Raw genomic sequence first — 16,137 nt, forward strand, 5'->3', positions numbered from 1 at the left:
CCCTCTACTCTGCCCTGGTGAGGCTGCGTCTGGAGTACTGTGTCCAGTTCTGGGCTCCCCAGTTCAAGAAGGACAGGGAACTGCTGGAGAGAGTATAGCAAAGGGCTATGAAGATGATTAGGGGACTGGAACATCTTTCTTATGGGGAAAGGCTGAGGCACTTGGGTCTTTTTAGTCTGGAGAAGAGAAGACTGAGGGGAGATCTTATTAATACTTAAGGGGTGGGTGCCAGGAGGATGGGGCCAGTCTCTTTTCAGTGGTGCCCAGTGACAGGATGAGAGGTAATGGGCACAAACTTCGTCATTGGAAGTTCCATCTAAACATGAGGAGGAACTTCTTTACTTTGAGGGTGACAGAGCCCTGGAACAAGCTGCCCAGAGAGGTTGTGGAGTCTCCTTCTCTGGAGATATTCAAAACTCGCCTGGACGCATTTCTGTGCAACCTGCTCTACGTGAACCTGCTCTGGCAGGGGGGGTTGGACTAGATGATCTCCAGAGGTCCCTTCCAACCACTGTAATTCTGTGATTCTGTGATTATGGTATATCACGTCCATAGTTTTTCCTACTGTTTAACATTGCTTATATGACTAAGGGTCTGCCACCTTTTTTTTCAGAGATTGGCTTCTGTGTAGTTCAGATTTTTTGTATTAATCTTAGATTGTACAGTTTTGGATTACTCTGAGTCGTTCCTTTTACTTCTGCTAGATAGCACTGATGGTATGTATTTGATTATATTCAAATCAAATATGTAGATTTACGCATTTATCAGACCTGTAGTCCTCACAGTAGGCATCAGTCATATCATAATTTTTAAGAGATATATCAGCTTTAGTGAGGTACATATTGTTCCTATCTCATGGAGAGACAATGGCCTCTGTAATACAGAATTATTATGCGTTATAAGGAATTATTGTAACGCGTAAGGGAGAGTATACTAATTATTTTATTATTATTTTAGGAATCTGCAGGTGGACAAGAGCGTTGCCATGATAGTTGGTTTCCAGGTAGTAACCTGATTTCTAATATGCGTCACTTCATTAACTATGTACGAGTAAGAGTACCAGAAACTGCTCCAGAGGTGAAGAGGGAACCACCTGCAAGTACGAGTTCTGATGGTTTAGCTTCATCACAAGTAAGTATATACAAATACCGGTCCTTTTCCTAGATTATTTTAAGTTATTGCTTGTTTTGGCTTTTTTTTTTTAAGATTATTTCTTTACTATTTTTATGAATTTCTTAGGATTTGTTTTTCCCTCCAGTAATCTTTCCTAAGTATACTGATAACAGAAATAGAATTTATTTCAAATGATGTATTTAATGACTTTTTTTTTGTCCTCAATCTACCAGAGTTCAAGGCGGAAGAGCCTCCAGAGAGAGGTAGATCTGTGTGCAGTTTGTTCTCCTAAGCGATTAACTAGCAACATGGCTTTAATTGTGCTCACCTTAACATTCAGTGAAGTCTTCTAATTTTCCTGAGTTTTCTTTTAATTCATAAAGCAAGGACTCATGCTTTTTTCATATTCTTGATTGTAATCTTAGGTAGTAGATTCTTAAGCAAAGAAATGCCCTTAAATTTTTAAGACGTATTTTGAAATAAAAGCTTTCTATCAAATATAAGATGTTATTGGTAGCTTACTGCTTGAGCTTTGTGTTTAGGCCTGTTTTGTTTTGCCAAGATATTACTAACATTTAAATAATGTAGAGTAGTCTTAGCTTTCTCGAATCTAGGTAAGTTTAACCTTAGATGGAAAGTGCATTTGAAATTATTAGTGGCAAGTTTATTTGGGTTTTTTGTGAAAAACAAAATGAGTATGTAAATACATCCGTTTGTAAACAAGTGGGATCCTGAAAGATTTATAGCCAGTAGATAATACAATCTCTATGTCAGGATTGCTTTTGTATCTTTTGTATACAGCACTTCAGATTACTGTATGCCAGATGTAGTGAAATGCAATGGATATTTCTTTTGCATGTTAATGTTAGAAAAATAGATCAAAATTGAAAGTAGGTAGGTGAGATGAAATAGATTAAAACATAAAGAAGGTAGGTGATATGATTGTCAGAATCCCATTTTTATCTTCGATCTCTGAAGTATTTGGTATCTCTTGGCTACCCAGCCGTCTGAGAAGGAGAGGGTAAGATGTTAAAGTGTTCTGAATTTCATGTTCAAAATATTAAGGAAACATCTCTGCTATGGATTCAGTATATGCAGGTTGCTTCCATGTATACTTAATTTGCGACTGAAAGCAAGGGTAACATAGAATAGAAACATCTGAATGGGCTCTGTCATTAACATAACTGCACTCGTTCATGTGTCCTGAATAGCAGGCTCTGCTTGCAAATATGCATATGTGGCTTCTGGTTCTCAGCTAATAAATCCACACAAAATGGACAATGCCCATGGGGATGTGTGGGCTCACCTGTGTTCACCTGTGTGGCATTATGAGTTACATTGGGCAGTAGTGCTCAGGAGACTTTAATAAAGACAGTTAAATGATATAAAGGTACTGAAATTATTAATACTCAAAAAAAAGTAAGGAAATATTACTTGGAGAACAGAATTCTAAGTTTGACTAGAGCAAAGCCAGTTGTTAGTTGTTTTGGTATAGATGATATTTTCATTTTATACTTGACTTTTTATGCAGCTGTGTATAACAGATTTGTATAAAAATATGACACACAGCATTAGTATTTTGCTATACCAAATTTCAATATGTTTTGGAAGGGGAGAGGCAACTTAAAATGTTTTATGCTTTTCCTCCTAGTTTAAAATATTTTCTATAGTATTATAAATGTTTGCTGTTTATACTTGTATTTTTGAAAATTAAACGTTGTAATTTTTTTCCCAAGAACTCGGGGACAGCTCAAGTGTTCAGTTTGGTCGCAGAACGTAGAAAGAAATTTCAGGAGATCATCAATCGGAACACCAGTGAGGCAAATCAGGTGGTTCGGCCCAAAACATCAATGAAATGGTCAGCACCTGGTGCAACTCCACAGCTAACCACAGCCATTCTAGAAGTCAAGGAAAGCATACTGTCCTTGCTGATTAAATTGCATCACAAACTCTCAGGAAAACAAAACTCTTACTATCCTCCGTGGTTGGATGATGTGGATGTTTTAATCCACCCAGAAATTCCAAGATACTCTCACGGTGATGGAATGACAGCAGTAGAAAGAATTTTATTGAAAGCTGCTGTACAGAGCAGATTGAATAAACGTATCATTGAAGAGATATGCAGAAAGGTGACACCACCTGTACCACCAAAAAAGATTAGTTCTGCAGAGAAGAAAACTTTGGATAAAGAAGAAAGGTAACATTAAAAATAAAGTAAAGGGGTGGTAGAATAAAGTAAAGGGGTGGTAGAAGGGCAGTGTGTGTTGTGCCTCTATTGATTGATCTTTCTCTAGGTCTTTGCATTAATTAGTTATTAAAAGAATGTCTTATTTCTACAGTTCTCTTCTTTATCCATTTTTTATATACATGATTTACATGGGTACAGAGGAAGAACCTGCACCTTGCTAATTTAGATCTTCAAATTAGAAAACTTTCATAATGATTTTATGGGATATATACACTATGCCATTCATATATACAAAGTTGCAGAATTAAGATTGTGTTAACTTTTGAGGCTTAACTGTGCAATATCAAGATGAGGTAGAAATTTTTTTTATTTGTATTGTCTGTTCATTCACATGCAAACATCACACCATGATTACTTTTGTTTGTTTACTGTATGTGGGTTTGTTTGCTTGTCCGACACATTCAATTTTTAAAATTCAGTTTTTATTTTTTTATAGTTTTTAATTTTAAACAAAACATATTCATATTTTCTTATAACATGGCCTGAAAACCTGCATGCTAGATGTCTGTCTTGGGCTGAAATTTTTTTGGGAAAAAGTTCAGACAGTTTTGAGATTTGAGGTTGGGGCATAATGAGTCCTGAGAGCACCCAGAATACCAGTGTTACTGAAACTGAATGCAGAGAGCCTGCTTCTCTCCTGCTTTCAGCAACTGCTGTGTTGACACGTGAGTCCTATGGAAGAGGAATCCAATGCCTAGAGGAAAGCAACTAGAGCTGAGAAGCAGAGGTGAAAACTGGGACTGGCAGGGGCAAAGAGAGGAAGACTGGGACTGGAAGAAGAAACCTTCTGGTTGATGTAATAGTGAGCAAAGGGAAGATGCCAGGTCAAGTGAATAGTTGATGCGGGAAGACTCAAGCTGGCAAGTTGGGGATGTTAGGGAAAAACTGAGATGTCAGGACAGAAATACTCAGAGAACAGTAGCAAATGAAAGCACCAATTTTTAGTGAAAATCTCAGTGGGGGAGAAGGGAGTCTTGAGAGCTGATAGGAGAAGGAGACTGTGGATAGGAATGCAAATGCCTGGAGGGCACAGGTAAGACAGAGACTGACATTTTGGGGGATGTAATAGAGCCAGCCAGAAAGACAAGTTGGCTGGAGTGGGGCAGTGGGAAGAGATTGGTAACTGGTTAGTGCAAAATACTGAAACATGGCATTTGAAGCGAGGGGACAGTGGATAGGGTTAGAAGGTTGGGGCGTAGGGAGTTGGGGTGGTCAGGTCAGAAAACTTACCACATTCACTGAAGCAGAGACAGGGCACGGGCTGGAATGGACAAGAATACTCTTGAGTGCTTGTCTGTGCAGTATTTTGATGTATTAATGGTTTATGTAACCATTATATATGTTATGTATATGACTATGGTTCTAGAAATTTGGGTAGAAACATGCAGCTATCTGACTCGGTTTCTGGATTACCTTTATTTATCCTGTTATTTTTATTTGTTTGAAAATAAATTTTTCACTAAATTCTCTCTGATATGCCCAAGACCTACACTGTACTTTAAACATAAAAAAAAAAAAGATATTTATTTTTTTTATAGGTTACAGGCTTTACAAAGTAAAATTAATTTTTTCTTAAAAGTGGTCAGTTAATGGTTTAATTTTCAACATCCCTTGTAATAGGTCCGTAAATGAGAGAAACAGTCAAGGGTTAGCGTGTAAAATTGTCTTTCAGAAAATGCCAGACTGAATGGCTGCTTTAGATAAAACACAGTATGTCTTGGACACCTACTTGTTATTGTGATACTCAGTAGTGCTAGATTTCTGTACAGGAGAAGCATAAATCAAGTAACTTCTCATATAGAAAAGGGTAAGGTCATTCCTTTCTCCCTATAAAGGATGTGATATTTTCAAGGATCTATTGTGGGCACTTCAAGTTTTCAGTTAAGTTCTGGGGCTAACGTAATGATCAAAATAAAAGTTTCCAGTTCTTTGTTGCTCTGGGTGACTATTTTCTTCTCCTCAAATCCATAATGGCATTGGGGACCTATGAAGTTTATTAATGGACAGTGTGATAACTGAAATGACTAATCTCATAGGCTGACAGTGCTCATATAGTCAGGCTAAATTTTTACTTTCTTTTTTGATTGTTTTGTTTTGTTTTTCTTTTTGCCCCAAGTCCAGTTTTGTGTTAGTGAAGATCAAGCAGGCTGTGAGCGTTCAGTGATCACCCTTTCTGGTTACTTCAGCGTATAACGACAAACTTGGCATCACTTGGGCAATGGGTTGTCGCCATAGAAACCGAAATACAGAGCTAGAAGAGAGCTTGAGCTGCTTGCAGTATTTTTTCAATTGCAGTGTCATACTCCCATGGGCCATCATGGAAAATTACTGAGCTGTACTGAATCTGTCAGAGTTTGTTTATGTCGTCTTATTAAAGGCCTCTATTTACAGTCACTCTGCTTCTAGTCAAGGCATATATTGAGAAATTCCCAGGGAGAAATAAATAAAACCAGGTTTAATGAATGCCCTGGTATGATCCTTGGAATAATGAATCTTAGGATTGTTATAAATAGAAGTTATTTTGAGAAATGGTGCCTGTACAATGTGACAGATAAATGGGCAGAGATATTTGGGTTTTTTAAGATGCCTTTAAGAAAACAAGTTAGAAGCTTTGACTTACAAACAGGCCACCTCGGGACAACATGTTACAGTGTATTAGCTGCTTTGGGCCTGTGCATGCCTGTTCCTGTGCCAGGACAGTGCTAATCAGACAGTGCTGGACACTAAAGAGCAACCCATCAGCATATCAGATGCCAAATGATGTTTTTAAATCCCTTGTTAGTTATCTGAATCATCTCTGAGCGGGGGAAAAAAAAATTGTTCTAAATGCTGATGCACAGAGTTTGTAGCTCTGATAGCGCTTCCCTGGCTGCACTGGGGAGGTGCTGCGTAAAGCCCTCATCCACGGGGCACATAAGTCTTTGCATGTGCCGTGTGATGAGCAGCTATGGTGTGAGTTTTGTTTGGTCTTCCCACTTGAACTCTCCCATTTCCTCTCTTTGTAAACTCTTGTCAAAGTAGAGAGCCTTTCTTGGTACTTCAGGAAGAAGAAAATCAATGTCTATTTTCTTTATCTTTTTACATCCATTAGTATTTCTCCACCTGCTGCATATACCCCTGTATGTACAGGGAGTTATAGAATAGCTGGTCATATAGTCTTGTACAGATCAGTAATAGAGTTTAAATAGAAGGATAGACAAGAATGAGTCTCTAATGTCTTCCATTTGTAAATTCAGAGCTGTGTTAAACGATGAGGAAAAAGTTAGTGAAGTCAGCTTGGCTCTAGGGAGATAAGGGCCTTCAATCTGGAAACAGTCTCAAACTTCTTTAAGTCCAGGTAAAAAAGCTGTTGGTGACCAGTATCTAGGGTGGAGGTGGGGGAGAAGGAACCAGTATGAGGAGCCTTAGCTGGAAAATAAATTATAATTGTTTCCCGTGGCATCAAGCTTGATATCAAAAGTGAGTGAGGTAGAATGCTTTAATAATTGTTGTTGTTGTTGTTATTATCATCAACTTGTAAATGTTGGTTGCTCACAAGAGTACTTGGTTTTGTACAGCAGTTGACATTTCACTCTGCTATTCTTCCCTTATGTAACAGAAAAATGACTTTCAAGAATAAGGTCTTGGGTTCTTTTTCTTATGATGCCGTGTCCTAATCTGTTAAAGGATCCTTTGGTTTTCTAGGGTTTTTTAGGATGGGATTTTATTCCTTTCTTTGAGACTCAAAATAAAATAGCTCTTACTTCTTAAAAAAACTCTACTTTTAAGCAAGAGATTCCTTTTTTAGGCTTGAAAATTAATCCTTTATTTAAAGAAAACTTGGAATTTTGAATTATGTTGTTGAAGGTGGCAACTGTCATCAGCCTAACAGTATAAGCTAAGTTTTTCCTCCATTATGTATAAACTCCCCCCCCCCCCCCCCCCCCCTCCTTCTTTTACTCAGACGACAGAAAGCCAGAGAAAGGCAACAGAAATTGTTGGCTGAATTTGCCTCAAGGCAGAAAAGCTTCATGGAAACTGCCATGGATGTTGGTAAGTTTTTGTATGGTTGACTGCTTGCCTTTTTGTTTAATTATTTCCATATCACTATTCAGGTTTTTACTCAAACAGTTAAAAAAAAAAACCAACCAAACAAACAAAAACAAACAAACAAACAAACAAACAAAACCAAACAAACCCCTCCCCTCAGATTCCACTACTGTATTCACTTGTTCAAGAAATACTTCTTAAGAGACCTAAAGTTGTGTCTTCTAGGACAGGTAATTCTGAATACAAAATTGTTAAAGAATAGATTAAATGATCTTGAAAATATTTAAAAGAGAACACATCTGTAGGACATAATTTTATTGCTATATTTTCTTAAAATACAGTGGATGAAATGATTAAAAATGTGATGTGTTGTAAAGTATTTACCTTTTAACATCTCAAAGTTGGTTTGTCTTTTAAAGTTTGCATTTTCCTTAATCTGTAATAATAAAATTTAAGATTATTTCTTCATAGAGCCTCAGATTTTGATAAGATAAAAGTTTTGCATTTTAAATTTATGTATAGAATTAAGGAAACCATAATTTTTAGATGGTCTCAGTTGCTATAAGTGATAACATTGTATTCTATTTCAAGTACAGGCTTTACAGCAGAATCAGCTCTTGTTTTTCTTCAGGATAAGTTCTTTCAGGTTCTGCTGTGTAGAAGCGCATAACCTTGATCAGTTTGCTTGTTTTTAACTGAGGAATGGAAAATACTTTCATCATCTGGATTACTTCATTGAAAATTAGCACTCTTGAAAGATAAGAAAAAGCAGGAATCTTTTTTTCTTTTCCCCCCCTCTTTCAATCAAATATCATCTGCTATGCAGTTTTGATTTGAGTTTAAGCACTGGTTAGAAATATTTTGACAACTGTTTCTGCTGAAAAAGTCTGGGTTTTGAAATCATTAAATTCCCATCAGTTCATAGGTTGCTGAGAAGATTTACTCCTTCCTACTTATGAAGGTCTTGGATACAGCAATCATTGAAATTCTTTAGCAAAATAATGACTATACATATGGTGTTATGTTTGGAGAGTGTGCAATACAACACAAAGTTCACAGATAAAAATGAGTTTAAGTCATGCTTATTAAATGGGTAGCTATTGCTTTTTAATCTATTTGTTGAAGTAAGGCAGAAGGGAAGAAGAAACATGCAGTTCTATTTATCAAAAATTATGCTTTTTACAGTTGTGGCTAATTGAAAGCAACTGGGAAACTTTGATTCTGCAGTCATCTATATTTTGAATTCTTGATATTGCAACTTCAGAGTTGCTGGTTTTATATATGAAATCACATGTATCTATATATATTTACCTGTAATAGCTGCATTTGCATATATACATATGTATGCATAAATACTCCCATGCTTGAGTTTTATAAGCAATGTTTAAGGTAACTGCTTTGATTTGTGGATGAAGCATGCTAGTTAAATCAATAAATCACACAGCATTTATTTGTGTGGAGGACTGGGAACACTTAGCTTTTACTTAACTCTGTATGTCAAAAAGAATCCTTAATTTCTCTTAACAGGCAGACCTGGGCCTTTGTGTTATGATTGTGCATTTAAAAGTTCTTGGGCATGCAACACTTAAATTGCTTGTTTCTTGGTATTCAAACAATTAATAACTTCAGATATCTCAAGGTAAAATGTAGTGTTTGTTGTCAATTATACCAGGTCATGCACAGCAGTAGATAGAATCAGCTTAATGGCTATGTTTTCATAAAGTTGTTTTGCATTAAGACATTTCGTGGCAACAACTTAATAGAATTCTGTGCATTGTGTTAGCTGAATAATTGCTTTGCTTTTTCACTAACTTTTTTCAGTGTCTTCTAGATTGCCATACTGTTTTCTGAGTTTGTGATGAAAAATCACTGAATTTGTACTATAGTCCAGTATTGACTAGCTTTTATGTTCTGACTGGCATTAAAATAGCTCGCAGAAAGGAAGTACGTATTCCATTACAGTGTGTAGGATTTATTTAAAAATCTGGATTAATTGTTTGCCAGGAATATTTTCTTCAATTTGCTCTATTTTTTTTAACTGAAGTAATTTGTTCAGCTGTGAATGCAGTCTTTATAAGTTGCAGCAAATTATTGAAAAAGTTGCAGAAATTATTGTTACTGTAATTTTAAAACACAAGACATGGTAAGAATTCTGAAACCAGTCTTTCTGGAGTGACTCAATTTAAAACTAATATAAGTATTTAATAGTCTCACCCTCAATTTTATCATAGCTGTGCTGAAATAGTACGTTTGGAAAAAAAAACCTTTCATACTAAAATCAGTCAGTTAAAATGCGTTCCCTTCTCATACATTCACACTGTTACCTGTTACTTTCATTATAGGTTGAAATTCAGCAGTAGGTTTATTTCTTAATTTTGATTGTTTGTTTTAACAGTAATAACACTGTCAATATGCAGGGATGGTGAGGCCTCAGCTCCCTGGCTTTGTCACCAATTCAGTTGGTATCATTTGAGCAAATTATTATTAGTAGTATTATCATCATCATCAACTTTTAGAACTTCTCTATCTATGAAATGTGGATGTGATTCAGTGGTAAAACATGGGAACTGGTGTAATTGGTTTTGGGTATAGCACTTCAAAAATTTCATAATAGCTTTCTCTTGACAGTGTAAAGGACTGAAAATACTCTGAAAATAAGTGTGTCTAGAAGACTATAGGAATAATGGAGAATAGCCAAAGCTTAAAGATTATTTTATTAAAACCCTATAAACTTAATAGTTTCCAAATGCACAGAACCACTGTTAAGCCCCTGAGGCACTCCTCTTGATTGTTGGGGTGCTGCAATGAAACATGGCTCAAAAGGATGTTACCCAATTACATGTTCATTTTTCAATATTAAACGTGTCTCATTCTACCAACAAAAATTACTTATTTGAACTAGAATTCACAAATTAATCTGAGATTCTGAAAGTAAAGGTTAGCGTTTTCTTGCATATAATCACTGTAGAAAAAATTCCGATTATTTAGCTTTTTCCATTTGTGCTCCCTGTTACTTTCTATTTATATTCTATGACATCTGCAGAACTGCATTGCCATTCAAGCTTGCCTGGAAGTAATTAAGTGAAATTTAGAAACAGTTATGTTAATGAACTAGGATGGAACAGAATCCACTGTGCTGTCTTTAGCTGTTTGCTGCAGGACAAACGTAAAAAGCAGAAAAATAAACCAAGAAACATTGTTCTAAGAGCAGCAGATAGGGCTCTTGAAATATCTGAGGAGAATGTCTAGTGAGTCAAAAATGTGTTGTCATGTAGTCACATAGAGTGACTAACTCCATAGACCTTCTAGTTTCCTAGTAATAGCTACTTTTACATCTTTGTTTTGAGAGCACTTATCGCAGTGTGAAGCTATAGTTTGTCTGTTGTGATGTGGAACTCCATGCAAGAGAACTTTGAAACTTCACTGCCTTTCAGGTGGGACTTGATAAAAACAAAAATAAATCCCTCTGCTCCAGGTTAATAGTAGCCTTTAACAAATGACAGTGATATTTGTACTGATCTGTCTATCTAAGTTTTATAACCATGAAACATTATGATGCATTCTAGGCAAGCTGCTGAACTACTTAATCAAATGTGTCTTAGTGAAAATTTGTAAATAGGTTCATCTGCGAATTTAAAATATTAAGATATCTCACATTCCTTCAACAGTTTTTCTGTTTCTGAAGTGCCCAATGTGATTTCTTTTTTTTTTTTTATTATTATTTAATGCCTCATGATAAGTATGCAGTATGATATTTGTGTTTCTTTCCAATGATGTGAGTCTCAACAGGACATCATTTCGTCCTTCAAGCGAACACTCCTTAGCTGGAGTTAAAAAGTGCAGAGTTATAATGCAAGGTGACATACATTTCCTAACACTCAATCTTCTGAACCCAGATAGAAAAATAAATTAGCTACTGATCTCTTGAGAGTATATATGCTAGGTCAGGGCAAAGAATTACTAGCATGCTAATGGTTGCTTTGATGCCAGGGGGCCACTTTGACACACAATGTATACAGCAGTAAAATGTTGACTACAGTCAACAGAGATTGTAAACTATTTACTGTGTTTACAGAGCCCTTTAGGTTCTGGAGTTTTGCTGGGTAGGGGAAAGAAGGGGAGTGAATCTTTAACTCTGGAGAGTACAAATGGAATAAAATTCAGGCAGCAATGCATTCTGCGATAAAGCAGTGAGCTAGATTTTAGCAGACCAATCAGTATTTGCTAGGAAGTAGGAAATGCTAGGATTTTGTAACTTGGGGTCTCTTACTCCTGTTGCTACAAAGCAAACAAAGAGCTAAATAATTAACTTTTTGGAAAACCCATAGGAATGGTACTGTTTGGCACTACCCTGGATTTCTGTCACAGTTTAAATGTTTTCATCCTTCTTAAGTGTTTTTATCTTTGTTTTTAATGAGGTTCATATTTATCCAGATTTCTGAAATAATTCACAAGGATAAAGAAAAGTCCCAGAACCCACTGTAAGGGGATGGAGTATGTTACAACATTAGACAAACCTCATGAGAGAAACTTGGTGAATTGATAACAATACCATGTGTCTTATCTTGTATTTCTCATTTACTCCTTCTTTACACACATTGACATCATCAGGACAAGTCTCTGTGAAATCAATTAGGTTAAATCTTTGGGGAGTCAGAATTTTAAACTGTAAGCATCTTTGGTTGTATTCCAGAGAATGCTTGATATAAAATACACTTTCTGTCTTGTATGACTACTACCTGGCTAGTAAAGCCATGCTTCAGCCTAGCAGCTAAAGCCACCTTGGTCTTCCTTGCTCTCCTCTTGCCACTACCTACTTTCGGAATCTCCAGTAGAGGGATGAGATGTCCTGTTTTGGGTGCCGGTGGTTTTCATGCAAAACAAAATTGCAGGCTCCTGCAAAACCTGTTCGAAAGGTGGAGGACTAATATGTGTCAAGGTCAGTATCTTAGCAAATGGGTGGCAAAGGTTTCCTTTGGCACTCGGTAAGGCAATGTTGTTCTGGGACATAACACACAAGTGTTACTTTTATGGAAATATCTTCCTAGTGTTGGCAAAAAATGTTGGGGGTTTGTGCACCAGTGGAAGCAAAATAAGTTTTAGATTATTCTTCACCCTTTAGTTGCAACTGATGTAGCTTTGTTCGTGTGACAGTTCTTGGTGGTGATTTGGGTGGGGCTTTTAGCCAGAATAGAAGGAATTTTGTGTTACATTACAATCAACGTTTAACTATAAAGACTTTTCATCCATATAAAAGGACATTTAATAAAATAATTGTTTTTATTAAGCTGTCTTTATAATTGCATTCTGGGAGCTAGGAAGTGTTAGCTCGTGCTTTAAAAATTGGTAAGAACCTGAATTTTCTAAATCAAATTAATAAAATAGCATTACAACTCCAGTCATTCTAAATAAATACTTCACAAGTTGCCATGGAAAACACAACGCAATTCTGTACTTTTGTTTATATGAAATGGAGAAAAAAGAAAAAAAATAAAGCAGCTGTGCAGCTACAAGTTTCTGGGCATTTTAAGCTTCCGTCTAAGTGCTATTACAGTAAAATGCAGTTTAGTTTTATTTTTCCCCATGTGAAATAGGAAATATATAACTGAAAGTGAACTAGAATAGAGACATGCCAATTACTTTATAATCACAAGTATCAGTGCATTAATGAAATATTTTGGAACAAGGTTTGCAGGAAAGAGTCAGTCTCATTTTCAACAGTATTTTGAGTGGAAACATGTTTGTCCTGGTCCTTGACAGTGTAGGTAGATCATGTAGCTGGTGAGGCAGGGTCTGTGGCTTCTACATGAGCTCCACAGAGGCAAAACTCAGGAAGGCAAGAAAGACAAGATTGAGATCATTGCTATATGTATAGCTTGCTTTCTTTTTCCCAGGCTGCCACTGATAGATTTTCACTCCAGGAATTATACTGCCAAAATGTACCCTCTCAAACAAACCATAGCCCAAGTCTTAATCCTCCAAAGAAGCTAACAACTAGTTTAAGCCAGTAATCAAGGTTTATTGTAGTCTATTCAAAAAATAATTGGGGTTTTTTGTTTTGTTGGGGTTTTTTTGGTCTGCTTAATTAGTTGAGATTTTAAATTCTTGCCAAATTCTCTTACCCATGGATTTTGTGTAAGTTGACTTTGTTTTCTTTCACTAGCTCTGGGAGAAATTATTTTATTAGGAAGTCTTCCTTGATGCTAGAAGTTTAGTTCCCTTGAAATTTTATTGTTTGCCTAAGTAGACTAGCACTAGATCTAAGTAGTTGTGAAGGAAATACGCATTTGATCATTGAGTTCTAAAATTAAATTAGCCTGATTTTTATGTGCCTGGTGCACATAGGCAATAAAAGTATTGATTGCATATACTGAATTGGTTTGAAGCAACTTTTGAATATCAAGTTCTGTATTTTTTTTTCCTTAAGGTTTAAAATAAGCAATTTATGATTAATGAATAATATTTTGTAAATTAAATGTTGACTGATTTTGAGGACTTTCATTGCATTGTTCAAAATCAGATTGACACACTGTATTCTCTTACTACACTTCTTAAAATATTGAATGGATGTGTATTTTATGTTGTATTGACAATATTTTAGAAAAAGATAAATAAGCAGATTGGAACTCTCTAGTCATTCTCGAGTTGTATGCTTCTGATACACAGATATGCGTGAGTGTGCGTTACACGATTATGAGGTGATGTTAAATATAAAAAATAGCTTTAGTGTTTACTTCCTCCCTTCTGTGCTACAGTTGCTTCTAGGTTTTCTTCTTGTTTGGACTTAAAAAATAAAAAACATGTGCAGTTGATGCATTCTGCTTTTTCTTTCGTTGTGCATCTGACTGCCACTAGATGGTGATAGACGTGTGTACCATTTTAACTGTATGTCAGTGAAGATCAGAGTTCATTTTCATGTGACCCTCACTAACTGGCTGGGAAATCAATAGTTACTAAAACTGTAATTTTGATTCTGTCCTGTGAGTGAGAGCATTGCATGGAGCTTTTCATAGCAAAGGATGCTGCCTGGCATCCAACACACCTCTCCTTGTAGCAGCAGGCCTCCTGTGCTGAACTTGCAGTGGACTTTCAGAAGAGAGCAGCTCTCCTAAAAGCAGTTCTGCATGAGGACTGTTGCTGCACTCAAGGTTTTTGGGTTCTCTATCCAGCACCTTGGTCTACTTAATCAAGGAGATAAAAGGCATGGTTGAAGGTACAGAAGAAGTGTTTTCTTTTGGAAAAATTACCTTCTGGGAAAGAACCAAAGCACCCTTATAGTCTAGGTCAAGAGGCTGACTCTGTGTTCCTGAGCAGTCAGGAGAGGATCATCTAGTCCTAAGGTGCTTTTCTTTCAAACCAATAAAGAATTCTTACCTTGGATTGTAACATAACATAAAATTGCTTCTATTTTGGTTAGCCCCCTGCCCTGAAACCACCACCACCAACTGTCATGTGAACAAAGCTACATCAAGCGCAATTGCTTCAATACTTTGAAGTTGGTCCTTAGCCTTGAACATTTCTGTCTGTGCACCTAGGAAATAATGTGGACCTTTAGAAAACAAGATCTCTGATATGTCTTGTATACAGTAAATATTAAACTAAACATCCGCTGCATAGCAGCAGATTACTTTCTTAATGCACCCCAAATTTTTAAAGATTGTCCAAGTTTCATATTAAAAAAAAAATCTTTCATTTTTAGTTGCACATTTCATTCTCCTTGTCTAAGCATCTTTAAATTATTTCTAAGGTCTCCAGATTAACTTTTTTCTTCTAATTGTTGTTAGAGTCAGTTATGAGCAAATCTGGTTTTAGCAGAGATTCATATTCATTGTTCTTCATTTCTCTCTGTTCAGAGTTTTCAGTATAGTATTTAATGAAATGGAAGGTAGATCTCTGTTTTAAAGTTTTTAAGTTTTAAAGAGATCAAGTTCAACACAAAATTTGAATTAAACATTTAATTCCACTGGGAATAATTTTGAATATGGGAAAACTTGTACTTCATTGTGTAGGTGTCTTTCTGTTTGAGCAGCAAGGTAAGTTTCAAGTAAAGGTCAATGTTTTAGTTGTAGATAAACTAGAGAGATTATTTTGGAATTTTTTCATCACTACCTCAATGCAGATGCAATTGAATTTCTTTGCCTTTGTTTAATATGAATTTTCTTTTCCTTTTTTTAGAATCCCCAGATGCTGATATTGCCATGGAGGTAGCTACATCAGAACAACATGTTTCTGAGGCAATATATGATTGTGTTATTTGTGGACAAAGTGGTCCTTCTACTGAAGACAGACCTACAGGGCTAGTTGTACTATTACAAGCATCCTCAGGTACGAATGTGTGACTTGTTGGACAAGCAGCGTTTCTGCAGTTTTCAGTATGTGTACATAAATACTGCTGTGTCTCATGGAGCCTGGAAAGATGGAGTCTTCCCCTTTCTTGTGGATGGTCCTCCATAAGGCACATGTGTAGGTCTAGGGGTACTGAGAAAATGTTTAAATATTTGGGAAAAGAACGAACAGTTTCATTCCTTCCTAGTTCCTGTTAGCTTTTGCACACCCAGCAGTATATAATGGACCTGCAGGAAAACAGGTATTGAAAGAAAAAGGCAATAAAATAGCCATCGGTGTATCTGTCTACATGGATGTATGTGTGTCTGCGTATGTATACATACTTTATGTACAAGTGCAAAAGCACAACTTTCAGTTTTTATTTTCTTTAATAAATTTTACTGCTTAACATCAACAAAGCA

At 36.2% G+C, this 16,137-nt stretch overlaps 1 protein-coding gene across 1 annotated transcript in view; it reads left to right on the plus strand.

The window, feature by feature from the left end:
- The window catches only part of UBR3 (ubiquitin protein ligase E3 component n-recognin 3), a 121,927-nt gene that overhangs the window by 53,657 nt on the left and 52,133 nt on the right, over positions 1-16,137 (plus strand). The window contains exons 22-26 of the mRNA XM_059820115.1: positions 958-1,131; positions 1,347-1,376; positions 2,850-3,310; positions 7,305-7,393; positions 15,566-15,715. Coding sequence (XP_059676098.1) covers positions 958-1,131; positions 1,347-1,376; positions 2,850-3,310; positions 7,305-7,393; positions 15,566-15,715 — 904 coding nt within the window. The remainder of the gene's footprint in view (positions 1-957; positions 1,132-1,346; positions 1,377-2,849; positions 3,311-7,304; positions 7,394-15,565; positions 15,716-16,137) is intronic.

The sequence above is a fragment of the Gavia stellata genome, chromosome 8 (genome assembly GCF_030936135.1).
Source record: "Gavia stellata isolate bGavSte3 chromosome 8, bGavSte3.hap2, whole genome shotgun sequence".
Lineage (NCBI taxonomy): Eukaryota > Metazoa > Chordata > Aves > Gaviiformes > Gaviidae > Gavia > Gavia stellata.